Source organism: Rhinolophus ferrumequinum, chromosome 19, assembly GCF_004115265.2.
Source record: "Rhinolophus ferrumequinum isolate MPI-CBG mRhiFer1 chromosome 19, mRhiFer1_v1.p, whole genome shotgun sequence".
NCBI classification, from domain to species: Eukaryota; Metazoa; Chordata; class Mammalia; order Chiroptera; family Rhinolophidae; genus Rhinolophus; species Rhinolophus ferrumequinum.
Genome location: NC_046302.1, coordinates 47,329,254 through 47,357,140, shown reverse-complemented (window position 1 = coordinate 47,357,140; position 27,887 = coordinate 47,329,254). Strand labels below are relative to the sequence as shown.

General features: G+C 41.3%; 1 protein-coding gene across 2 annotated transcripts in view; it reads left to right on the top strand.

The window, feature by feature from the left end:
* The window catches only part of ALPK2 (alpha kinase 2), a 138,211-nt gene that overhangs the window by 23,878 nt on the left and 86,446 nt on the right, over positions 1-27,887 (top strand). The window contains exons 1-4 of one of the 2 annotated variants that reach the window (XM_033087438.1): positions 5,059-5,675; positions 9,502-9,586; positions 21,092-21,219; positions 24,200-24,317. In XM_033087438.1, the coding sequence (XP_032943329.1) occupies positions 21,096-21,219; positions 24,200-24,317 (242 nt within the window). In that variant the 5' untranslated portion in view covers positions 5,059-5,675; positions 9,502-9,586; positions 21,092-21,095. Of the gene's footprint in view, positions 1-5,058; positions 5,676-9,501; positions 9,587-21,091; positions 21,220-24,199; positions 24,318-27,887 lie in introns of those variants that run through there. The other variant, XM_033087439.1, reaches the window with a different exon arrangement.

Here is a 27,887-nt window from a genome sequence, read left to right as displayed (position 1 = left end):
GTAGCGGGATGCATTCAAGTTATGGCCATTTTTGAGTCTGCCTGGATATTTACTTACTGCTGGGCCCTTTCGTGTCTCCTCTGTGCATGCTGGGAAAGTGTGAATGGACAGGTGAATCCTCCCTGGTCTGCACTGCTACCTGTAATGCATACAGCCTCAGCCAGACAGATCCTTGCTCCAACCCCAATCCCATTCTCAGGCCAGAAGCTGGCCATTTCTACTCAATTTGCTGCCAAGAGTTACTTCACTGATAACACTGCTGGCCAGAGGTGTGGTCCACTGCTCCAAAGGCCAGTATTCACAGCCTGCCTGGCAGAACCTCTGTGACGCTGGAGCTGCATGGGGGAATGGGAGCAGCTCTAGGCAAGAATGCCATAGAGACTCACTGTTAGTATCTGCTGCTGACGGGTTTTTAAACCATAAATGCTTCTCGCATTGTCGCATGCCTTTGCTTTATTTCCGGAACATTAAAATGGCTGTTTGCCTATATTGTCCATCTTTATAGTTGTTTTGGGGGGAGAAGACTTTCTAGCTTCCTCATTCACTCATAGCTGAAAGTCCTAAGACTTTCATTCTATTTTTAATGGGGGGAAAGTCTAGAGTCTTCAAACCAAAATCCTAACTGTTATACCTGTATCAATCTCTTAATTGCAAAGAGCGGAAGCCCCTAAAGCAGCAAGGAAACTGAGAACCTTAGATATCTGGGTTCTCAGAAGGAAAAAGGCATAAACTGATCAAGCATGTTTGCACAGACCAAGTGACATGAAAAAGAGGGAAAAGAGCTTGATTTAAACCCAACTTTAGTCTCCGCTCTGCCCTGTAGTAACATGGGGTGGTGGATAAGTACATGGAGGGACGAGGGCTTTATACACAAAGGAAAAAAAAACAAAAGAGAAAGATGGTTTTTAAAAAATTGTGGTAAAAAAATAACATAAAATGTGCCATGTTAACTCTTCTTAACTGTGTAGTATAGTAGGGTTATATGTATACATTGTTGTGAACAGATTTCCAGAACGTTTTCATCTTGCAAAACTGAAACTCTGTACCTATTAAACACACCCCCTCCCACTGAGAGAGTCTTTATTAAATAAAAATGTGTAACTTCTGTATTTTAAGACTTCACAAATAAAAGGGCAAACCACAAACTGGAAGACTGAACCTGTTTGCAGCAAATTATATATGAAGTGCTTTTACATGTGCAAAAGGAAAACACTCAAATAACAAAGTTGATCAAAAAAATCGAAAAGACAATTCATTAAAAAAAAGGGCCAATGAACTTATAAAATAATATTTAAGACCACTAATAATCTAAGAGATGTACATTAAAATACCAATTTTGCTTGTCAGGTTGGCAAAAACATTTTCAGGGATAGCGTTTGGTGCCAAGATCCTCTCTCAGTGAGGTGGGCGGGCTCTTACCTGCTGGTGGAAACATTAGGCAGTACAACTGCTAGAGTTTTGTTTGGCAATATATTTCAAAGCCTTAAAATATTCCTAACCTTTGACACACTAATGTCACTTTGAACATCCTGTCCTTAGATAAGATCCATGTGCCCAGAGATTTATTTGTAAGAGTGTTTCACATCATTTATAAAAATAAAATATATAAGCGATCTAAATATCTATTATAACCCTGGCTACATAAAGTATAACACGTTCCAGTGATAGAATAATATGTAGGCTTTCCTCAAGAATTCTATTATAATTGAGAAGTGGAATTCTATTATAATTGTTAAGTGGGAAAAAGAAAAAGGATGGAAAAGAAAACTGTTATGTATGAACATGCACAAAGGGGAAATAGAAGGAGAAGGAAATACACCGAAATAGTGGGTATCTGTGGATGGGGGGAGATTTGAAATAAAAATATTAAACACTTTCAGTAATTAGTATGAAATTTTCAGTAATAAGCATGCATTGCTTTTATAATCAGAAGAAAATCCTTAAAAAGGAAACTTTTATAAAATACCGACTATACGTAACATATGCAAATATTTTTTAAAAATGTAAATTTCCATACATTGTTCAAATAGTTAATTTGACTTATAGTTGTGAAATTGGGTGTAAGGCTCAACATACACATTTGTGAAAATTGGAATTTTGCTTCTGTTCTGTTCTGAGATTAGTAATACTTTTTTGTGGCTGTTTTTAAAATGAAACTGAGGGACTGGAATAAACTGTGCCAGAATTTTACCACATGAAAGTTTGGATTCTTTTTCCAGGTACTTAGACTGTCCTATGTAGTTAACTTGAGTTTTAACCTGGTTTTTATACTTGTAGTTTTAAGTAGCTGAAATACAGCACTTCAGTAACATGAGAGATTAAATACTTCTGTAAGGTGTTCTGTGAACCTAAATAGCATTTATAGTTTTGATACTCTGGGGGGAAATGAAATCCAAATTCTAAACAACGTTCATATGTTTGGAAAAGTTCCCTCTCAGATACGTGAATTCTGATACAATTGTATTTTTTAAATGATTATTTTGCAAATATTTAAAAATGTCATGTTCTCACGAAGAAATTTATAGACATCTGTTACCTGGGATGAAAACCACCATGAAAGAACAGAGCCTTATTCACATTAATATTTCTTTCACAACTGTGCGAAAGAGGGGAAAATTGCCTTTTGAGTTGACCTACTTGAGTGACTGCCAGCCTTTTAAAATACAGGGAACTGAATGAAGGTTGCAAATGCCTGATTCAGATCACGTCCACAGAGTGAAGTACCACACAGAGTGCAAAAAATACAAGAACCTGGATGAAGATGGATTGTTGAGATGGAGAGCGAGTTATGCTCTCAGTCTTGGGGGGGACCCCCCAACGCTGACTGTTCCCTGCAGCAGGAGTGACCTGCTTGGTTCCAGCTTGGCCCAAAGACACTGGCAGAAAATCTGATCTGACCTGACATGTGATTGGTACCAAGCTGCAGCCAAGAATGTGCTCTACCCGGGAACGGGCATTCATCACTCGTACCATTAGAGAAGAATGTTCGAGGACCTTCTGTGCCAGGAGGTATAAAATGAACGGATAAACCCCTCACGTACCCATCCAAGCCCAAGTTATGGGACCAAAGAGCAGCTTAAGAGCCTAATGAATTTTCTTTAAATATTCAGATTAGTGGGGAACTGACTGGATGCCAGTCCTCTGTAAGCCTAGAGTGGCCTGTGAATCGAGTGGTACCCATTCATTCAAGAGAACAACAAAGCCCAAACGGCCTTTCAGAGAAGCAATCACAAAACATCTGATACAAACATACATTTTCAATTCTGCGTCTTAGAGGAAAATCTCTTCACCATGAAGTTTCTTTCTTTTTTTTTTCCTTTTCCCATAGCTTCAGAAAAAGAGATTGCTTAAACCTATTTTCTTATATTTCATACTATTTACTGAGAAAAACCTAAACATTTTTTAGGTCTTTACTTTTAATCACAAACTCATACATTTTTTAGTGCTATTAGAGGGACCCAAATATATGCCCTCCTTTTTCTCTCCAACTTCCCTTCTTCTACCTCCTTCTATCCTCCCCTTTGAATAATCAAGGAAAATTCAGAACAGTGTCCTGTTCTAATTGAGTTAAATCCAAAGATCTCTGTTTCTGATTTTCTCCCAGGTTTACTTCCCCAAACCTAAGATTAAAACAAAAGTTCTATGGCTGCAGGCTAATGAGAAATACAGGGAAATCCATATCTACAGAACACACCAACCACACACTTCTTGATATTTAATAAGTTTAGATGATTTTTTTGTCCTGTGAAAATTTTCATTCCATTAAGGAAGGTCTGGTTGATACATGCACTGTGCTGTGTGAAAACAATGTGCTTTGAGGGCTGTAGTGCTCAGGACAGAGTGAATATTTACAGTTACGTCCCTTTCAAAGTCACCCACTCAGAGCTGCTAATTTTAGCCATCTCCGTGAGTTTCTTAAGAGGTTTCTTCATATATATATACAGTCCTCTGCTCCTTAACTTTATTTTACTAGGAGACGAACGCTAGGAGTTGACGGAGTTCATCTTTCAAATTGTTTGCGAGGAACGAAATTAAGTTCCATAATGAATGTCAACTTTTCCATTTAGGAACTCCCAGGCAACTCGTCTTTCAAGACCACATTTCATTTACTTACTGCATTGGGGATGTTGGTTTCCTTTTGGCTTTGCCCTATCCTGCTGCTGTGCGATACCGTTTGTTTATTTTTTATCACGTCACCTTCTTCCTCTCTTCACTCTCATCTTCAAGTTAGCACCTCTTATCTGGAAAGACCCTCTGAAAAGGATCCAGCTATAATAACACCAACTGATAGCCACGGTCACCAAGGTTTGGTAATTTCTGCATTCTGTTGCATTTCACGGCTGTGTTCCCAAAGAGACCGTCATTCTTTTAGAGTCTCTCAACTTTCAATATCTTTCTTCTCAGATGAAGATAAAACTGAAAAAAAGCACACACCAGCCGCACAGTTCTTGATATTAAATAAGTTTAGATGATTTTTTTTTTTGTCTTGTGAAAATTTTCATTCTATCAAGGAAGGCCTTGTGATGCACTCACTGTGCTGTGTAAAAAACAACGTGCTTTTGAGGGCTGTAGTGCTCAGGACAGAGGGACTATTTAGTTATGTCCCTTTCAATGTCACCCACTCAGGGCTGCTAAATTTAGCCTCCTCCGTCAGTTTCATAAGAAGCTTCTTTCTAAGCTGTCAGTTTCCAGGTGTGGTACATTACAATACTTTCGTAGAGAGGCAAAGTCATTACAGAATGATAACTTCAACAAAATTCAAGAAAAGAAATGCCCACACTACAAAATCTACTTTGTCAACAGGAACAATTCCCAAGAGTCTGAAGGCACACGGGTCCATGGTATTACTTCTGTAGGTTTCTTCTCTTTCTATTCTCTTCTTATTACTGTAGTCACCAGAGGGAGAGAGAGCATGTGTGTGGGGAGGGAGAGAACAGAATGACTGCTGGAGGAGGAGTGGAGAGGAGGGTGGATCCTGCCTTGCTGTGGCTTCTGCTTTCTCAGAGAACTTCAGAGAACGACTGTGTAATACCAGTTCTAAACAAACAACATACGTGTGATTCTTTTCGCCTCCCTTCCACGCCCTCCATGGGTTTCCTATGCGTACTTCAGATGCTGATACCCTTGGTAGAAGAACTGTTGGTGTTATCCCAGCCTTAATCACCTTACCAGGCAGCAAGACTTTTCTAGAGCGAGCAACTAAACCTGAGGTCCTGCAGGGACTTTGCGAAATGCTGCTTGGTCTCCCGAGACATCAGTGACAGCTTGTCTGGGTTTCATCAGCTCACTGGGGCTGCATTTCACCAGGCCCCTGTGCCAGCGTCAACAAGTGTCGCACCTACTGCAGGAACAGCCCTCAAGTTTCATCACTGTGATGCTAAAAAATATTCTCCAGCTTCAGCAATGACCTAGTTCATCCAAGGGCAGGGAAAAATGCTCTTCTTCCAGAACTTCCCTGGGCACGGAATTTTCCCTCTTAGGAAGATAGGAGCTTTTCTGGAAACAGACCCAAGTGTGTTTTGACTCCTTCGTGGAAAAGACCCTGAGCCCTGTAGCTTCTCTGAATCCCCAGCCCCGGGATCAGGGGCACCCAGTCAATGCTTCACACACAGCCTGGGGAGCCCACAGCCGAGCCAGCTCTCCTAGCACGTCTCTGGGACAAAAAGTACCGAAAAGTAAGTATTTAGACTTTGGTTTTTAAATAAGGAATAGCTGTGCTTTAAATATGTAGTTGTTTACATTGTCTACAGAAGGGAGCAAAGCAGATTGTTTTCTTACGAAACTGAGCAGAAGGAAAGGAGGGGGTATGTGGTACATTTGGGTGTATAGGGTTTTAAAGTGGCCAAATCCTCATTTTCAGTATAGGTGCATTTTGACCCTCTTGGAAAAATTTTTTCTTTTATGTCTGCTTACTTTGGCTTGACAATAATTGTAAGAGATTCTTTCGCATCATGACTATCTCAACAATGAGAAAAAACAAACATATAGGATGATTCAAAGGAGTGATTTGTACAGGCTTTGCAAAGTCACTTGAAAACTTGAGGTAACTATTCAGGTAACTCAGGCCTCAGATACTTTTGTCTGAAATAGTGTAGTATTTTAGTCAAAAATTATTCCTTTTACTTGGATTATCTGGATGATTGAAAACCCTCACTTTCTGAGTGGACACAGCAGTAACTTGTCTGACAGCAGGAATGCAAGTTGCTAAAAAGCTAGCAGGCATTTCAAAATGGCTGCTGCCAACACTCATCAAGTCATTAAAATAGATCTTCTGTCCTTTTTTTTTTTTTTTAAATTGTGGTAAGAACACTTAACATGAGATATATCCTCGTAATAAATTTTTTAAGTGTACAATACGGTATTGTTAACTATAGAGGCATGATGTTGTACTCTAGTTGTTACACAGATTTTTAAAAAATTTAAGGCAAAGAGTCTACCCCAAAAACGCCATTAATAAAATGGCACCACTGCCATGTTACATTTTGATGAACACATCCAAACTTTAAAACCACTTATTAAGGGTATCAGTTACAGACATCTGGCAATCATTTAAAAATAGATAAAAGCAAGAACAGCATTTAAAGCTGCTTCTGCTGTAATTATTTCCTTTCCACAACCTTTTCCTTAAGTTAGGATTGCCTTCATTTTTGAAGATTAATTAACCAGGAGTGGGAGGAGATGTTTTATAATAGTATACCAACTAAGGGTAAATTGAATGAGATTCTTTGCTATGAGGCTTCTGAACTGAAACCCAGAATGTTGTAGGCTAGCTTCTGAATCAACAAATTGACAAATCCTGTATTCAAAGGCACTAACAGTTAAAAAAACATGTTCAGATCTTGGAGATCTGGATTTAAAACAAACTAATTGTACAGAGGGTGCCAAAAAAATGTATACACATTTTAAGAAGGGAAAACTATTAAAACTGTAATACTCAATATATACCGATAACGAAAGATGAATATAAAGTCAAGTTTAATTTCTGCAATTACAAGAGGTGCTCAAAGTGGTTCCCATCAGCGTCCAGATACTTCTGATTACGGCGAACTACTGCTTGAGCAACGTTGACCAAAATATCTACTTGTATACATTTTTTTTTTTTTGGTAACCCCGGTATTTCAGCTCCCAAATTACATTGCCTTTTTGACATTTTTGCAAAACATCCAATCACAGTTTGGGGAAGATTTTTAGGTATGGTCAAGTTCCTATTTTCATCACTTGCAAAGATCCGCCCAACCCCCATTTAATTCATTTTTGAGAGTGCACTTACGTGTAGATATCAGCCTATGCAGGGAGGATGCGATCGAATGTCCTACTCTGGGTGGAAATGGGGAGAGGCAGTGACTCTAGCACAATTTCTCAGCTTGTCTGAAGTCCAGTGTTTTCATCTGTAAAAGGAAGATAACATCAACTCTGACAGGGTTGATGGGGGATTCGATGAGTAAACACCCCTAAAGTATCTGTCACATCGTAGCTTCTCCACTAGGCTAGTTCTTCCCCTTGGCTATAGCTAAGTAAAAATCTCTCTCTCTCCCCCCCACCCCTAAAATTTCAGAATGCTTTCATAATATAAACTATAAAGTAATAGAAAGTACACATTTTTGACATCAGTGCAATGATGAAACAAAAATAACATAGAGAATTAGATTTTTTGAGGAAAATACTGTACTTGAAAACAATGTGTTTGAGAGGAAAAAAATTTTAAATAATATATTTTAGAATGCATCTACAATACATAAGAAAAACTATTTTTGTCTGAAAGTGGTTGATGATGTATTTATTATGCAAAAAGAGAGGTCGAGATTTATTAACATTGCTTGGTAATGCTTTTTAGTATTTTTAGTAGTACATATCAGTACTATATTTAAATATGAGTTTTCATGGATCCATAGGAATGGAAGGTGAGGGTGAATTTCTGCATACAAGATGATGTCTGTGATTACTATGAAAACTAAGGCACAAGCCCAGCCTTTCCTCAAAGATTAGCGTTGAGCTTTGCATTGATTCCCTTCCTGCGTAGACACAGGCACTGAGTGAGTGGAGTGAGAATGCTCTGAAGTGGACTCGCCACTGGGCGGCTGAGCAGAGACAGTAGCTGAGTGTCATCTCAGGAGTGGTGGCTGGAAGTTCAAGGTCATTGTGCTCCCTTGCTCTGGGGTGAGGGCGAGTCAGCCACAGAGGGATGGAGCAGACAAGAATCCCGAGCTCGCCTCATGCGACGGCTCTGAAGAATCTGATGAGCGTCTTTATTATTGATCGCCCTTGTTGTCTTTACCGCGATGCCCCACAGCTTTTGCCCAGGCACGTCAGAGCATCTTGATAAATTCTTTGCTTGAGTTAATGATGGGTTCATAAGGAATCCTGTTATTCTGGGTTTAATTCTGCCAAAAAAAGGTAACCTGGAAATTCAGAAATGTAAAGACACTTGGGAGAAAGTGATCATGTCATCTCAGGGTTGGAAAAATTGAAACATTTAAAAATGTTTGGAGCCCTCATTGAGGTTTTGGCCAATGCACACCCACCTGGGATGGCCCCAAATGACTTGGACACTTTGGACATGAGATCAAAAAGACAGACACAGGTTGAGGAGACAATAGTGGTGAATAATTCCCTTCTGAGTACATAGCACCCTACCCCTCCCAAAGCCATCTCCTTCGTGGCTGCTACCAGCACGTCCAGGGTCACACAACTCACCTTGATCTTCACTTGGTCTTCCTTCCTGCTCTTAGAAAACCAGATGCATTCCCTCCTCAGTCGGTAGTTTAAGACCTTCCTCTAGTCCAGTGGTTCTCAAACTGTAAAGTGCAACAGAATCTAGAGAGCTTGTTAAAACATAGGTAGGTGACTGGGTCCCACCCTCCCACAGAGTTTCTGATTCTGAAAGTCCCAAGAATTTGCATTTCTGACAAGTTCCCAGGTGATGCTGATTCTGTGGTCCAGGGACCACACTCCTGAGAACCACTGCTTTAGCCCTTTCTTCGGCCTGTAATTCCTGAAGAAAACGTATTGTGCTTGTTCTTTCCAATCACTAAACTTGCCTACTTCTCAAAGATGCAGAAGGCCCAGCCATAATATGCTAGAGCTGTGGAGAGGACAAAAGATAAACCCATCCGGTGTCCTGCGGGCAAACAGCTTACAGCAGTGCATGTCTGTGGGGAATACTGAGTGTGGGGAGGGCACACTGAGGTACACAGTCAGTCATTTGGGAGGGGGCTGTTTCTCCAGCTGAGGCTATCAGGGGAGGTGAGAAGGGCAAACTAGCACTTGAGCTGGGGTTTGAAAACTGGTGCGATTTGAACACATAGAGATGTAAGTTGGTCTTTCTCTATAAAGGAAACAACAACAAAACAAAACATAAAGGGCAGAAAAAGACAGGATGTGAATCGAAATCAGAAATTCGTTTGCTTAGGCTAAGCTTGCTACAGTTGTAGCCAGAACTTTCTTGGAGAAGCAGTCTTTGATGAAGCCATCTAATCGTAAATCCTTTATTTCTGTCTATAGCTTGGTGAAGGCATGTCCGACATAGAGATCTGGAATGGAGGGCCAATGGTAGGACTTTCAGGCTCCATGGGCCAGGGAGGAGAAGGTATGAATGCTATAGTATGCTTTCTAGAAGTAACGATAAAAAATCAGCTCAAACTAGTGTAAACAGTAGCAGGAATTTATTGCTCCCACAATGGAAAAGTCCAGGAGTTTGGTCAGGACTCCTGGCTCCAATTCTTTTCACTTCTAGAGACTCTACTCTTCTCGGTGCTTTGGTTTCAACTTCAGGTTCGTTTTCTCACAGTCTCAAATGGTTAGCAGCCTCCCCTTGGATCCACATGCTTTCTTTTTTGGGTTTAGGTGAAAGATATAAGCTTTGCACTGATTGGATCACCCTTGACCTAGTGTCTGGAGAGAACCATGAGCTGATTGACTTAGATTTGGGTTAATAATGGCTTAGATTTGGGTTAATAAACCAGTCACCAAGGAGTACTTGATCCTTTAGACCACTCAGCTCCCACAAAGCAGGAAGGGCAAGGTCTAGTCCACCCAGCACTAGGGTTGTTGAACCACAGGAGAGGTGTGGAATGGCGTTAGGAGGACATGCAAAATGGTCACTTCAGGAGTTTTGGGATATTTTGGAGAAAGGCCTCTATATTCATACCATCTCTTTCCTGAGTCATAAGGTTAGCCATGGGTAACTTCATACTTTAAAGAATTAGGATGGGATTGCTTTAAACTCCTGCCCAGGCAAGTTAAAATATTCTCCCACAGAATAGTCCTGTCTTTGAATGGTCCAATCCCTTGGATGCAGTATGCCCCCCTACCCTCCCAGGTGCTTATTATTGGGTGTGGTGCTCCTTATCTCTAAAGCACACTTTACTAAAAGAAAATTAAAGAACAATAAAAAAAATTATTCAGAAAACAGGGCAAGTGGAGGCAAAAGTAAAAATTCTCGCCTGAGACCCTCTGGCTGGCTGGGTTGGAAGATGATGGTAGAAGGTGGTCAGACTGAAAACTCTTACAGAACTATCTCCCTGGTCCCCCATAGCTGACTTTCTTTAAGCAGGCTTACTGAGAGGTGGTTTGCTCAGCATAATGAATCCAGGCTCAGTTCTTACACCAGCGGTGGGCTTATTCTGCCCCTGCAGGGCAGGGAGTGGGACAGAACTTTTCCCAGGTCCTCCCCTAAAGTGGCTGATGCCTGAAATTCCACAGGGAAACTCCACATCTCTTGGTGCAATTGAAAATAAACATTGTCCAAATATTTGGCTTCCAGTTTTGTCACCAGGGGAAGGGAGTATGAAAACACAGAGAGCCTGGGAGAATGTGGAGGAGAGAGGAGGAGGAGCCCAAGACAGGGTTGGTGACGAGCCTGGTGATGCAGACCTGGATTGGACACAGCTATCAGCCCACTATGTTCAACCTCATACACAGGGATTTCACCAATTAATTCACAGAAGTTGGGCTCATTAACAACACTGTCACACTCTGTTGGTTTATAGCATCATGGTCTTTCCTCTCTTTCCCGTCTTTACCCCGAGAGAGGACAAGGATGAAATAGGCAAAGGAATGTGTCCTGTCGACACAATAAGTTGAAAATCAGAATCAAGAGTCATGGACACTACCCCAATAAATTAAAAAAAAATTATATATATATATATATATATATATATATATATATATATATATATATATATGAAAAGAATCATGGACACTGAAAAAAACGAAAAAAAAGAATCATGGACTCTGCTACTAACCAGCCGTGTGACCTTGGAAAAGTCCCTTCCCTTTCCTGTGTTTCAGGGGCATTTTTCAATTGTAAAATCAGAGGACGTGCGAAATTCCCTCACCCTGTTTCATTTAAACTTGAGCTATTTTTTTAACCCTCCCTTAAAAAGTTGGAAACTGCCACCAATTTTAAGTAGCCGGGGAAGGGAATATCAATGCAAGACGCCCTTTTCCACATTAAAAAGAAAAAGTTCACAAATCCCGAGAGCAGAGTAGCAGCTACAGCTCAGTGTTAAGAGTTCCCAGTATCTATGTGTCAGGCATACTGCTGGGCACAGGGAGTTGCTTACTATTAATATTTAAAAGTTAAATTGCATTTGTTTATTGGGTAACATTTATAAATTAAAAATGTCCCAAAGGCTATGCAGAGACAATCACTGTCCTCAACTTTGCATCCCCAGCTTTCCTAAGACACTTGGGCCTGGGAGCAATCAGGTTACCAGTTTCTAGTGTGGTTTTAAAATCGTTATGAATATGAATAATCATATTAGAATATTTCTTTTCTGTTCATACAAGTGATAGCTTACTCTATACTCTCTTCTATACTTTGCTTATTTCACTAACAATGTTGTATCTTGGAGATTATTCCATATCAATGCATACAGAAACTGCCTTATTCTTTTTTAATGCCCGTTGCTATTAAAAGTAAAAAAAAAAAAAATTCCACTGGAAAAAGGAACCCTCATACACTCTTGGTGGGAATGCAGATTGGTGCAGCTGCTATGGAAAGCAGTGTGGAGGTTCCTCAAAAAAATTAATAATAGAATTACCACATCACCCAGCAATCCCTCTCCTGTGTATCTACCCAAAAAATCTGAAAACATTTATCCGTAAAGATATATGTGCTCCGATGTTCATTGCAGCTTTATTTATGGTGGCCAAGACATGGAAACAACCAGTGTCCTTCGATGGATGATTGTTTAAAGAAGTTGTGGTATATATGCACAATGGAGTACTATTCTGCCATAAGAAAAGATGAAATAGTGTCATTTGCAGCAACATGGATGGATCTTGAGATTATTATGCTAAGCAAAATAAGTCAGACAGAAAAAGTTGAGAACCATATGATTTCACTGATATGTGGGATATAACACTGAAAACAACAAAAGAACAAGACAAACGAATGAAGAAACAAAAACTCATAGACACAAACAATAGTTTAGTGGTTACCAGAGGGTAAGGGAGGTGCGGTGGTAGATGAGGGTAAAAAGGGTCAAATATATGGTGATGGAAAGAGAACTGACTCTGGGTGGTGAACACACAATGTGATATATAGATGATGTATTACAGAATTGTGCACCTGAAACCCATGTAACTTTACTAACAATTATCACCCCAATAAACTTTAATTTAAAAAAATGTGGTTACAACCCCCCAAAAAAAAGTTTCATTGTATAGATGTACTGTAACTAGAGTCCAATTGATGGACATTTAGGTTACTTCTAATCTTTTGCTGTCACAAGCAATGCTGCAATATACCTACAGTGTTTCCCCGAAAATAAGACCTCGCCAGACCATTAGCTCTAATGTGACTTTTGGAGCAAAAATTGATGTAAGACCCAGTGTTTTATATTATATTATATTATATTATATTATATTATATTATATTATATTATATTATATTTATTATATTATATATTATATTATACCTGGTCATATAGTAAAATAAGACCGGGTCTTATATTAATTTTTGCTCCAAAAGACGCATTAGAACTGATGGTCTGGTTAGGTCTTATTTTTGGGGAAACACGGTAGTAGGTGCTTATTAAATGTTTGTCTCTTTCCTCTATTTTAAAGACTAACTTCATTGAGGCATATTTTGCATACTATATAATTCATCCCTTCTAAGTGTTCAATGATGTTTTTTGTAAATTGATCAAGGGGCACAACCATTGCGTAGATCATTTTTAGAGCATTTTCACCACCCTCAAAAGATCCCTCGTGCACATTTATTGTTAATTGCGTTCTCTCTACTGCGTCCATTTCCAGCAACCAATAATCTACTTCTGGTTTCTGTAGTTTCTTTTGGACATTCCTTAGAAATGGAATCATGCAATATGTGATGCGGTCTCTTGTGTCTGGCTTCTTTCACTGAGCATAATAACAATGTTTTTGAAGTTCATCCACATTGTGCTATGTATCCTAGTTTGTTTCTTTTCATTGTTTCATGGTATTCCATTGTAGGGCTCTACCATTTTGTCTGTCTATTCACTAGCTGGACATTTAGGTTATTTTCAATTTTTGGTAATTATGAATAATGCTGCTAAGGACATTTGTGTGCAAGTCTATGTGTGGATATGTTTTCATTTCTCTTGAGTAGATCAATACCTAGGAATGAAATTTCTGGGTCTTTTGGTAAACTTATGTTTAACTTCTTAAGAAGCTACCGAACTATTTTCCAAAATGCATGTGCTATTTTACATTTCCACCAGCAACGTTTGAGGGTTGTTTTTTCCCCATATCGTTGCCCACATTTGGCTATCTATTTTATTATAGCCATTCTAGTGGGTGTGAAATGCTATCTTGTTGTGGTTTCATTTGCATTTTCGCAATGACTAGTGATGTTGAGCATCTTTTCACGGGCTTTTTTTCTTGCTTCTATTTCTCACATACAGCCCTAAAATCATACCTAAGAAAGACCACAATGCTGAGTGCCAACATTCCTGGACTTTTGTCCCAGCCCTGCCACTTGTAGGCAATGAGGAGTTAGGTTTGTAACATCAGCCCTTTAAAATTACTGTAAGCTTCCAAGTCATTGTCTGTGAAACGGGAAAGAATACCTACCTGGTATTTTCACTGTGAGGATTAAATATGATGATGTCTATGAAGTGGCCAGCCTGGGGGCTGACATATAGAAGGCACTGAAAACATGTTAGTTGTCTCTCCCCGCCTGGTCTGCCCCCTCCTCCCCACCCTTTGAAATTCCCGAACTCATCTTTGGGGAGGATCCTTTTCCCTGACTAACATAGGACTGGTATTGATTGGCGGTGGATGGGATACCCAAATCTATAGTAACTCAGATGGCAAATTCAGGAACCCAACTGCCATTGGATTAAGCTGGGTAATCAGAACTAAGCCTTCCTGTCCCCAGTGAGAAAGCACTCCGACAGCTGGCTTTCACGCCCGCTCCAGAAGGGCCGGTTCCCCATTATCTGCGCGTGGCTAAGAGCTCTTCTCTGACACCTTCGATTGACAGCAGCCATGCCGCCGGCTATCTGTGTGGGGCAGATTAGCCAAAATAAAACTTGGTATCACTTGAGAGCTTTAAATATTCAAAGAATTCTCTTATACCTCTTACCTGTTCTCCCGCAATTTGAGACGAAGATTTTCTTGTGATTTTGCTGATGTTAACCCCAAAGCGCCTGGCTGCAGCTAACACTTACATAACTCTAACTATGCTATTCAGAAGAACTTTATCCATACTCAATTTTCCTACCAATCAAATGAAGTAGATACTGCAATTATCTTAGTTTTACAGGTGAAGAAAGTGAGGCAGAAAGAAGCTAAGCTAGTAAGGGGCAGAGCTGAGATCAGAACCCAAGAATCACCACAGGCCCTTTATCACCACATCCTTTTGCTATTCTGTTAAGGGCCCTGCCCATTTTGGAGAAGCTATCGACATGTAATAAGTGACTACTCTTTTATCCAGTAATTCCGTTTCTTGGTATTTAGTCTAGAGAACCACTTAAGTCCCCAAGGAGGCCTGTGCCAGAATGTTTTTGGAGACACATTTGTCAGCCTGAAAAACTCCAGCCAAGGTATACGTCATCAACACAAGGACAGATAGATTGAGTGTGGTATTCCCATGCTGTACTGATATCATCGAGCAGTTTTTAAAATGACGCAGCCCTTTATGGATTGTCCTGACCTCGTAAGACTGCCAAAACTTACTATTAAGTAAGATGCCAACTGCAATGGCAAGTATATACAATTTAATACCATGCATACAACAAAATTTTATATATATATAAAATTACATATTTTCAATACATATTTTCAATATTAAAATATATATAAAATTAAAAAAATATATAAAATATATTTTAAATATGTATAAAAATTTGTACGTATATTTAAATATATATCTATATAGATATCTATATATATATATCTATATATATATCTATATATATATCTATATATATATAGATATATATAAATGGACAGAAAGAGGCCTGAAAAGGACAGCAAATGCTTCCTTTTGGGAAAGTGCTGAAATGAGGGGATAATGTTTATGGGAGACTTTACCTTTGTATGTATTTTAAAGGATACAAATCCATACATTTAGGATCTGTATAATTAATCATTTTTATAAGGAAAGCAACTTGCCCTGGACCACACAGGTGAAAAACAAAACCACACAAGGCTTGTGTTCTTTCCAGTTAGCATGTTACCTCTCCACGGTTGTCAAGTGAATCCCACCACGGTCCCCTCTGCTAATCAATAATTCAATATTGGCTCTCCATCTCTAGCAGACCATGATAAATCTGTCTTCAAGGGTTCTCACCTCCGGAGGAGTCATGAAACATGAACCACAGCCTGACTTAACTGTTTTTTTCCTTTAGAGTCAGCACCCCCAGGCCTGTGGTCACTGAACCAGCTGTGTGACTCAACTGGTGTGTTTGTCAGTGTTGTAACCTGTGGGACCTCACTGTCAGGAAGCAGTCACCTGAGGAGGAGTCATAGATGACACATAAGGTCCTCGATGTCACCCCAACTCTGGACAGCTTGATGTGTCCTTTCTTCCCTCTCCCACCAGTGGGTCCTGGGAAAGGGGATGGGAGGTGTCTTGTAAATTACTATCACAGGTGAATATTATAGCAGGAGAGATTTTTAGACATTAATTGGTATATCACTTAAAAAAAAAAATCATTGTGGTAACCCACAGCAGAAAAGGAAATTGAAACAAGTGAAATCTTTCCTTAAAGTCTAATGACTGCCAACTTGAAAACCAATTATGTAACAGATTCTTCTTAGGCCATGTCCATACAGTATTCTAATTCTTAGAACATTGTCATTATCTCCTTCTACAGCGGGGGAAACAGGCTCAATACCTCAACCAGGTAAATGGCAGAGCTGTACATAGATTTGTCCTTGGCAAGCGACAAAGCCTGGGTTTGGTCTGTAGTCCTATGATGCTTGCTGGTCAGGAGAGTTTTCCAGCCATGAGATCCTCTTTTCTGCACCCTCCCCGCCCCGCAACCTCCCTTGTCTGAGTAAGTCTCCTAGGGATGTGGAGAGCCAAGGTCCCAACAACTTTCCTAGGAAGGGTTACAGATCAGCCATCAAAAGGACTAAAGGTTGACACACGCTACAGCATGGACGGACCTGGAACACCTTATGTGAAGAGAAAGGAACCAGTAGTCACAAACAATCACATATTATATGATTCTATTTATATGCAATGTCCAGAGTAGGCAAATCCATAGAAACAGAAAGTAGAGTAATGGTTGCCTTGAACTGTGTGTGTGTGTTGGAGGTGGGGATTGGAAGATGGAGAGGTGAAAGCTAAGGGGTGTATGTTTCTATCTGAGGTGGTGAGAAAGTTCTAAAATTGATTGTGGTGATGGTTGCACAACTCCGACTATAGCGAAAGCCATTGAATTGTGTACTTTAAAATGGGTGAATGGTTTGTGAATTACCTCTATTTAAAGCTGTTAAAAAAAAGTGTTGTAGAGATGTCAGCACCACTGCCAGTCAACAAGAAGAGCTAGTGTTTCCAACTTGAAGCTGCACTTAAAAAAAAAAATAGTGCTAATATTTACTGAGCACTTACTTTTTTTCCCTTCGTTTTTTGTTATTAGTTTCAGGTGCACAAAACAATGTAATAGTTAGACATTTATCATTTACATCCCTCACACAGTGACAACCCCCCTGCCCCCATCCACTACCCCTCTGACATCGCACAGCCATTATATTTCCACTGTCTCTATTCCTAATGCTGCACTCTGCTGCTTGTAACTATATATATGTATTATATATAACATTATAGTTGACGTTCACTATTGTTCAGCTTCAGCTTCAGGTGTACAGTGCAGTGATCAGGCATCTACATCATCCCTGAGGTGGTCTCCCTAATGAGACAAGTGTCCATCGGATACCCTACAAAATCTTTACAACATTACTGATTACATTCCCCAAATTGACTTTCGTATCCCCATGGCCATCCTGTGGTTACTGACTGTGCTTTCTAATCCTCTCACCTTCCCCTTTATTCCCACTCCCCCTCCCATCTAGCAACCCTCAGTTTTTCCTCTATGTCTCTGAGACTGTTTTGAGCACTTACTTTTGTTCCAGGCACTGTACTAAGAGCTTTACGTGGAATAACTCATTTAATCTTCACAACAACTTACGAAGTATGTACAAGTATTATGCCTCCATTTTACAGTTGAGGAAACGGAGGCACAGAGAGGTTGTGACGTGCTTATTGAGCTAGGAAGGAGTGGAGTCAGAATTTGGACCCAGGGAATTGACTCTAGAGCTCTTAACCATCTATGCTATGGGGCCATTCAAAAAATGATAAGTTTTGGAAGTGTTAGGACTAAAAATTCTGACGTCTAGTCCACTGCTTTTCTTGGATAATAAAGCCTGACTATGTGCCATGTCCAAATCAATATACCGACTGGGGATACAAAATATGTAAATTGCGTGTTCCTCCTCTTTGGGAAATTTACCAGACCGGCAATAAACGCACAAAATATCTTTATTTGGAGAATGCTTCTAAATCTAAGACTCTTTCTTTGTCTCTCTCTCTCTCTCTTTCTTTCTGAAACCGCATTTTTATACATTTACCAACCCTTGTTCTATATTTTATATTGATTCAAAGACAGTTGATGAAATCATGAATATAATCTGTACTTCGAGCTGTGAAATACCACAACAAAATTTTAAATGGGACTTAGATTCCATTCTTTCTGTCTTATGCTTACGTTGAAGCCTTAAAATTATGTGTTCTATAATTCTGAGAAATACCAACTTTTTATCTCAAATCAAGTCCACGGTTCAGCTCTCATCACCAGTTCAAACCTCTAAGATGGATGAGTAAATACTTTGGTGTTAATAGAAAAGCTTCTTTCTGCACGTATTTTGTGAGGGTGGGCCCACGTTTCCTCAACAGTGAAAAGACAGCATATCACTGTTCATGTTTTTGGTTCTCTGTGTCCTGTTGGAGCCACATTCATTCTGGCTTATTCATTGATTCATACAACAATTCAACAACACTCACTAAGTTTTCTTTAAGCATTCTTGTGCAAGACGGATAGCATAAAAGGTGTCCTTTTGAATTATTGTTTTAAGATAATTTTTGCTTCCAACGTACTTGAGAACAACTTCTCCATTAGCCATTCCTATGACTTCTAAGTAAATAAAAATGCGTGTCAAATCTGGCCTTTTTATACTAATTGGAACCCTCCAGCAAATGTACTTGGCACTTAAACTGGAATGGAGGTGTGTATCCTGCCATCTTGCAGATGAATTTTCTTCCTGTTCTGTGCAACTAATTCACCATCTACACCGAGAGGGGCCTACGAAGGCTTTTAAATGTAGCACATGTTGAACAGGGCCTCCATGGGGTCCAATCTCTTCACTCAGTTACATTTAAAGTGTCCTACAACTAAAAATAACTGGAAACGCAATTCAAGTCTTTTTTTAAAGCATGTCAAAAGGATCCAATTCATAATCACAGAGCAAACTTTCTTAAAATCCTCTTTTTAATCTCTCTGGCTCAGTCTTCCCCACATATCTCCGCAACTCTTCAAACTTCTCTGCCAGCCCATACGCTCCGACCCACACCCAGACAGTTTTCTTCTTTTTCAATGCTAACATAATAATTTCTTTAACTTACGGCTTTTTTTACCCTTTACGTATGCTCAGGTCTAAGCACAAAGTTGCTTTCTGCACACACTGTTCTGAGGAAGGGAAGTGTACTCTCCTAAATTATTATTCTTTTAACCCTGATACTCAGAGAGCTTTGGTGTTTCACATAGGGGCAGCGTGGGAATGCTTTTTGGTTTTCAAGGCCTGACCATACCTGTAAACAGAACATTTTGAGATTAAGGAAATGCTGCGGGGACATCAGATGCAGCAGGAGAGGCCTCAGAGGGAAGCACCAGCAGGCATTTGTGGGCAAAATATTCCCCGGGAGGCGTCTGCCAGGCAGGGCCGACCTCCTAAGCCCACAATCTGTGCATTCACACAAGGGCCTGTGCCCAAAAGGGTCCCAGTGCTCCATTTCTTGATCCACTGTTGCCATCTTAACTATCGTAATCATATTTAAACAAGAAACCCCTTATTTTCATCTTGAACCAGGCCCAGCCAATTACGTAGCCAGTCCTAAGCAGAAGCACAAGTCCTCAAACATTGTTTACCTCCCATCCCTCTCCTTTACTCACTTTCCTCTCAGCGGAAGGTTTTCAAGTGTTGGTGAAACCGTGAACTGTTGTCAGGGAACTTGTCTCTGGCAAGCTGGCCCTCTGGATATCTGCAACAACCTGGAAAGTGGGAAGGAAATGGGAAGAATTGGTTCTAAATGCCTAAGAGGCTGTTACACCCCTGTGGAGAGGGGTTTTCCCTTCTACCATACAGCTGTGGCCGTTTAGATCCAGCTTCTTCCACTTAGCTTAGCTCGGGCTTCTGTGTTAGGGCCCTCAGCCACCCTGGAGTCACCAGGTGCAGCGTCTAAGCACCCCTCCTCTGATCATGGAAAACGTATCTTACTGTGGTGTGGGCTTTCCTTTTCCTGAGCTCCGTGGTGTGCGGGAATCGGGAGAATTGGGACCCGACTATGGATAGAGACAAATGTGATTTCCAAGCTTGAAGCTCCACAAAGGCTCGATTCGGCAGATTGGTGCTGGCTCTGTACCCAGAGGAGGGGGTGGGAAGTGTCCTCTGGCTTCAGACAACGGTTCTTGGGGCTGCTGCAGTTCTGCAGGAGCGGTGCACAGTGCAGCTGTGGGGTCACCTTGCACCCTAAAGGTGTCAGCCTGCACAGCCACTGGAGCTGTGTGCATGACCCTGAAAGAGTCCTGAACCTCTTTAAGCCTCACCTTCCTTGTCTGTAAGATGTAGGAGGTATTCATAACCACTCAGTAGGTAGTTTAAAAGAAATGAAAGAACATACCCGATGACCAATCAGGTGTTAAATGTCAATTTGTATCAATGAATGCATGCTTGTTTGAAAATACTAGCCGTCATTGCCCTCCCGGGGCACCTGTCTGTCCCAGGTTCAGAACACCTCCCACCTGGAGAGTCCTTTGCATTTAGTCAACTCCCCTTTTTGGAGGCTAATAGGCATACACCCTTTTTAAGCTCAACATGAGAAGACTTTGAGGAGAGAAAGAGAATTGAGTAGATGTGGCATCAAGAGTAGGCACATGCAGGTCTTCCCTGTCGATCTGGCCTCTCGCTGCCCTGGGATCCACTAGGGCTAGTGGTTTGCAACCAGCGCTGCCCTCCCCGGGGACAATGGCAGTGTCTGCACACATTTTCGATTGTCGCGAGTTGGGGGAGGGTTGCTACTGGCATGGAGTGGGTGGAAGCCAGGAATTCTGCTAGACATCCTGCAATGCACAGGACAGGCACCACAGAGAAGTATCTCGCCAAAATGCTAGCTGTGGTGTGGGTGGAAAGCCTGTCCGAGGACTTCCAACCTGCCCACTAGCCTGAGCGCCAACCCCAGCCTTTTATAAGCCAAGGGAGTCGCCTCATGCTCCTTTTCTCTCTAAGAACTACTAACGGGGTTGCGGGGGTTTCTCAAACTCTTAGGGAAGTCAGAGAAGTCCCAGAATAAATGGTGATGTTGGGGATTTTTATTTTTCAGATTCATGTGGCATGAGAGGATGACAGACTCAGGAGGGCCCCAGAGGCGCGCACTGGGTTTTTTATCTACGCTGCTTTCCCAGAAAGTTCCTGAGAAGTCAGACGCCGTCCTTCGCTGCATAATAGCTGGTACTCATCACTTGCTAATCACCCTCTGAAATCGTCCTGCGGACCAGGCCTTTTGGCTTACAAAGGCCTTATTAAAACAGCACTTGGGAAAATTACCTGGGAAGTTTATTCTACGTAACCAACCAACCGAGCAACTAAATCCTCTATGATTTTTTTTTTTCTAAACGATTTCTTCGAGTCACTTCCTGGACACATTATTGTGATCTTTACTTCACACTGTGGTTTTTGGTTAGGCAACTCCCACACTAGTTATTTTTTTTCAGATAATCCACCCTTAATTTCCTGTGGCACATAGGAATGGCACGAATAACTTCACTTGAGACAACTGATTGAACTCTTTCTTCCATCACTCTCTTACTGATACCCAAAAACTGGTTAAATTTGTCTCCCCACTGCTTGCTTGCTTCAGGCATGCTAGTGAGCAGTGAAAAGGTTACGAGGAAGGCAGAAGTGCCCAGTGCAGGAAAAGCAGGGCCCCGGAATTCCCCCTGAACCAGAGAATAAATAACCCAGAGCTGACCCGGAATTTGTACCCCCAGTAGTGAAAAGGATTTATTATTAAAAGAAAATAGAAGGAAAATAATTGGGGAGAGCAGTGTTACCCTGTACCTTGTGGGTTGCTTTCTTTTCTTTCTTGGATTATGTCTCTATTCTCAAAAAACACGCCCCAGTGGTCCTTCCTGAGGGCAGACAGAAAACTCTTCTCCCCCTGATCCCTTTTTCTAAGTCCTAAGTGGAGGAGTGCCAGCCTCTGAACTGGCAGTTCTCCCTTAGCAGAAGTTGTAATAAAATCTCGTCTCCAGTCTGGATGCTGGAGGGTAGACTGGGCACTCAGCCTCTCTGAGCCCAAACCTGAGTCCTCTCTTTTTCTCTGTTTATTAATAGCCATTCAGAGAGGGGTACAGGCAGAACGCCAACACTGAGCTTTCAGAATAGGGCCCCCCTGTCTCCCCAGGAAGCTGGTCCCCACACACATTAGTCAGGTACTTGTGAAACGTTTTGGAGGTGGCTCTCAATCTGTGACAGGTAGCCCTTAAAAACAAGGGTAGGATTATCGGGGGAGGTTTCCAGCAAGTGGAGAGAAAAAAGAGAACCGCCCACAAGGTACAAGATACCACTTCTCCGCGCAGGTCTCATTTCTGGCTGATTATTCAGATCTATACCTTGCAAAGGGAAAAAACCAGTCAGCCATGAAGAAACTGGGGGAATCGTTCAGCCCCAATCATTCTGCATGAAAGAAACATTGAAGTCTTGAGAGATCAGGGTGGGTTCCCCAGGCCCAGCTCATGCATACTTGCTATACTTTCTTCAAAAAGTCACATACACACACAAAAGGGAGCAATTAAATGCTTCCTAAGGAGGAATCTAGTAAAACTGACTGAAAGTGGGACACAAGGCTGAGAAGAATAGGCAGAAGTGAACTATGATCATCAACCTCCCGGTGGCTTTTCAGGGAAACTCATTTTTAGTGGTTCAGTCATTTGCTTGAAAGAGACTCGGCCGCACGGGTGCTGGAGAAGGATGTGTCCTTGCATGCAGGTCTGTCTGCTCCTAGCGCCAGGAACCAATTATTCGGGTCCCTCCTTGAAGGAGGAACAAAGAGGAACACCCAGTTGCCACCAATCACGTTCGTGGTGTTGGCACAGAGGTAGTCTCGCTGGAAGACCCCAAATTGGCGACACATGGAGAGAGAGGGGCTCTGAGCATCCTCAAGTCCCGTCTATGGTCTGAGTCTGAGAACATGAAGTTCTCTTCTCAGTGGTCTCTGGGGTTGCTTGCCAAAAATCATGTCATAAGACAGAACACACAAGAATGTTCCTGGAATGGATTCAGAATGGTGTATTTTCCAAACACCAGGCTTTCCTCCTGTATATATAGCACATTTCGATGAATTTTCAATGACATGGAGACTAGTGAGAAAGCTCTCTGGGATGCACTGGAAACCTTCCTGCCCCATCACAAGGGGAAAAAGTCCCAAGCTGTGAATGGAATTCCTGGGGGCGTTACAAGATTAACCTATTAACATTATATCTGGTTAATGATCGCCCAGGGAAGATGAACACCTACTGAGGGAGAAAGCATAGATCAATTTCCGTGATGACATCAGTCACAGGTGCACAGTACCAGCCTGGAAACCTACATTCCAGATTCCTTCATCCTCAGGAAGACAGGGCACCTGCTCATCCACTTTGTTCTTCCCTTTTTTGTACCGTAACATACACTCGACTCTAAGCACTGTTAAAGTATAATTTTCAGAAAGATAAAGTGACTCCCATGCAAATAGGAAATTAACATTTCAAAGATCTTTTTTTTCAGCTTTTTAAATAAACAGGGAAACAGGAAGTATTAAGGCCTGGTTGAAGAACATTGGAGGAATTAGGTATTTATAGACAATTTAACAAAGGAATGTTAGGCTCAGATTGCTGGATTAGGTAAAACACTAGTCAGTGTCCCATAGGGCAATAAACCATAATTTATGGGGTTATCTTTTCTGCTAGACAGAGGTCATGGGTGGCTTTATTGGATAAACATCTACAAGTTTACATGGAACTTCACTAAATCTGGGAATTTTAACCAGTAGTGATCATTGAACGAAATAAAGTACAGTGCCCTAGATAATTCTTAGATGGGCCTTTGTCCCCATATGACTTTGAAAGAGGGTACTATCTTCATGTTGGTCTTAGTTCTAAGTTTTAAATTATTTTTCTTAATAGCTCCTTGAGATTAGAGGCAGTGATTTTCGTTTTGTAGGCCCTACGCCCACCCCAGCACAGCACCGTTTTCGGCACATAACATGCCCTGTAGTGTTGACTGAATGAATCCGTTGTACCAACGAGAGAGCTTTTCTAGTTCCCCAACCGACTTCTCCATTATGCTCATCCCTATGACTTATGACCCATGCTTACTCACAGCTTTATTATTTTCCTTTGTAAAAAAAATACTTAATGTAATAAGAACATCTTTATCTTTGTATCATCAGGTCAGCCCAAGCCAGAGGTAACTTGGTATAAGAATGGTCAAACCATAGAGGACTGTGACATTGTTTCCAGCTATGAATTCTTCGAGAATCAGTATATTCATGTGTTACATCTCTATTGGTAAGTGGAGGAGTCTCTGTGGACTGTTTACTGAGATCCCTGAACCCTGTCATGTGCTGGTTACTAAGAGGTAAGGCCAAATGATTGGCTCGTGTTTGCTTTTTGAGTCCTAATGTTGGATGTGATCGGCAGGCATCCAGCAATGAGTCTTTGCTGAGCTCTGCCTGGTAACTAATCACACTCCCCTAATTTGCTGCCATGGATGGGATTATAACTACTTAGAATTTTATTCCAGGGGGCCCAGCCGTTTTCATTCATTAAATGAGCTTTTCAATTAACCTTCTCTCTGGAAAGTTAAGAAGCACAATAGGATTTCAGCACTGTCATCCAATCTTTCTTGTGTAAGAATAGAAGGAAGAAGTGACTGACCTTGATCCCACAGCAAATCGGTGATGGGGTGAAGGCTAGAAACCATATCCTCTGGATTTATTTTAGGAAGTAGCATGGTCCCAAATAGTGGTTTCTAATTCCATTTTGTTCCCCCAAGAACTAGGTGGATGAAATCAGGAAGTTCCATATGTGAAGTACAGAAAATGACTGCTCTGGTTGAAGCTGGGTGGGAGTCTGTGCTCTTGGTCCCCAATGCTACAGAATTGTCACGATGTCCCTTATGGGGGGTTCTGAGGAGCCAGAGGTTCAGCAGAGCATGATATGACAATGACTGGTGTGACAATAATAGCCGTGGATCTGAGAATAACCAAGTAAGGCTTGAGTTTGAATTCTGGCTCTGCCATTTTCTGGCTGTGTGATGTCAAACTCAATTTGTCTCCCAAACTCAATTTCTTCATACATAAAATAAAAGGATGGCTAAGGGAATTAAATGAATTAATGCTCATAAAAGGCTTGTTGTGTAGTAGTTGTTCAATAAGCATAGGCTTCCTTATCTCCCGATTCACCTTTTTGTTTCAAAGTAAGATCCGAGATCATAGTTGAAATGTTCACTCAACTGGCTCTCCCAGTATATCTGACCTTATATCCAAGCTATCCATTTATTCATCTAATATTTACTTCTTTAAATAATATTAATCAAGCAGCTATTGTATGGCAAGCATGTTGCTTAATTCTTGGGATAGAGGTGAACAACATAAACATGGTCCACACCCTCTCGTACAACCTCAGGTCCAGCATGGAAGACAAGTGGTAAACAAATCACGCCATCTTCCCCTCACCCTTCAATGTACTGGGAGACAGCCCAACTGCCATTTGCTGCCCTTTCATTCATAGTTTGGATTTTCCTGCCTCTACTTTCCGATTTTTCCAAGACCATCCTCTCTCACCTTTTCACCCCATTCAATTTAGAATCTACCTCTATGGTTCACAAGTAATTTTGGTTACTCAAGGATGTGTCCAGCCTCAAGTATTCTCTTCTCCTATCCACGGGCCTCCTTTTGGGCACTTATTTATTTCTCAGGAGTGGTGGATAGTTCAGTAGACTGTGGGCCTCCTAGGGGCAGCAGTCCTCTCTGTTTCATACTAAGGCATTTGCTGGACCTAATACAATGCCTGCAACATACATATCTGTTAAAAGGATGGCTATATGTATGTATAAGTTTTTTGTTGTTGGTGGTGGTAGTTTGTTTAGATCAGTGTTGGCAAACTTTTTCTACAAAGAACCAAATAGTAAGTATTTTAGGCTTAGGAGTCCAGATGATCTCTTTCACAGCTACTCAACTCTGCCATTATAGTGCAGTAGCAGCTATTGACAATATGTTTGTTTTTTTTAAAGCATGGCTGTGTTCCAATAAAACTTTATTTATAGAAACAGTTGGGGGGTCAGATTTGGCCTTTGGGCTATAGTTCATCCCCCGTGTCTAGATGGTGAAATCCTTGTGGATCTATACTCAGTACTTCTTTGTATGTTTCCCACCCGTGCCTCTGTCCCTCTGAGCACACAATACCTATTTTTGATTGATTAATTTTAGTCTTACAGTAAGATAAATATTATACTCACTTTTTAGCCAGAATAGAAAATTGACGCATATTCTTTTACAGATAGAATGCCATTTAAGAATTAAGATTTGCTATTAGTGTTATTTGGTGTTTACGCAGGACCAGAAACATAGGCAAAATTAATGTCTTAGGGAGTTAAGAGATGAAGGAATGAGAAGGCCATGATGAAACCCCAAGGGTAGGTGGGAGAGACCAGACACAGGGGAGAGAAACTTAGGGACAGAACTTGTGCTGTGGAAGAGGTAGGGAGCCCTCATTCTCTGCTCTTATGTCCAGGAGTGGTTTCTGTAAAATCAAAGATTTGCTATGACAGAATACACTCTTTCCAAATTCCTGGCTGCCATTTTGAAAAGTAGCCCACCTGCTGGGAAAAGTATTCGGACCAAATGCAAGAAATGATGGTAGGGCACGTGATAACAGATGGTGGTTGCTTTTCTCTGCTTAATAGTAAATAATCTGGGTACTAAAGATTTTTGAAAGTTCTGACTTTTTACACCAGTAGCTCTGAACTGTAGCTGCTCCTCAGCATTGCCTGGGGAGCTTTTAAAACCCACTAAAGCTTGGTCTTCCCCCTTGACTAAAGCAGTCTGAATCCCTGGTAATGCCAACGTATTGCCTGAGATGAAAAATGCTTTACAGCTAAAACATTCCTCTGCAAATAGTTCGACTTCTACCAGTATGTTAAATGCTGGTTAGGAAAATGAATGGTGTTTGTGCGAATGCCTTTCAAAGATTAAAAGATAGTTTTGATAATAGTGTCAGATTTTCTTGCCCTTATCAATTACCATAAACCACCAGATGAACTCATAGTTCCCTCAAAGAAAAATACTTTCCTTTCTTCCTCTGAATTTAGTCTTCAGGTCACTAAATCTGTGTTCGTAGATACTTGAAAGCTCCTGTTTCTGTGTTTCCCAAGGGCCTTTTCTGGTTGACCAGCCTACTCTGCGATTCTGCACCGACTGTCCGATCTTTCCTTTTTCCTCAGCACCCCCTCCGTCCATCCTCTCTGCCTTTTCCTCCTCATACCACTCCCATCTCATGAAACTGTACTTTGGGCAAATGAGGCCACTTGGAGGAGATTGACCGGTGCTGTTGTGACCTTTCTGTTATGACAGGTCCAGTGTGCACGGCAGGCCAGAGGAATGGAAAGCCAAGGAAGCATTCCCGAGGAGGGCAACAGCAGTAATAACAGCATGGTTTGCACTGTAGCATGAAAAAAAAATTTTTTTTTTCAAAAGATGTGGGGGTGGAAGGAGGGTGGGAAAATGCAAATTGATGTTTTCTACCTCATAATGAAAGCAGGTGGCAAGGTATGTATACAAATGGGGAATTGTGGTCTCTTATGATCACAATTTAAAGAAAGGCAGCAAAGCAACAGATAAAAATCTGTCCAGAAACCCACACCTAGAGAGAAAGAGAGAGACACTCCTCTCTGCAGCAAGGAGGCCCCTTTTGATGGTCACAATCACGTCCTCCTGTGCGGAGAGAGCACAGATTACGAGGGAGGGGAAAGGAGGGAGAGTGGGGTGGATGGTGTAGCAGTGCCTGGGTTAGAGGGAGGGCCCAGAAGCCCCCTGGCTCTCTCATCAGCTCCACCCTGGCATTGGCTGGGCAGGGGCC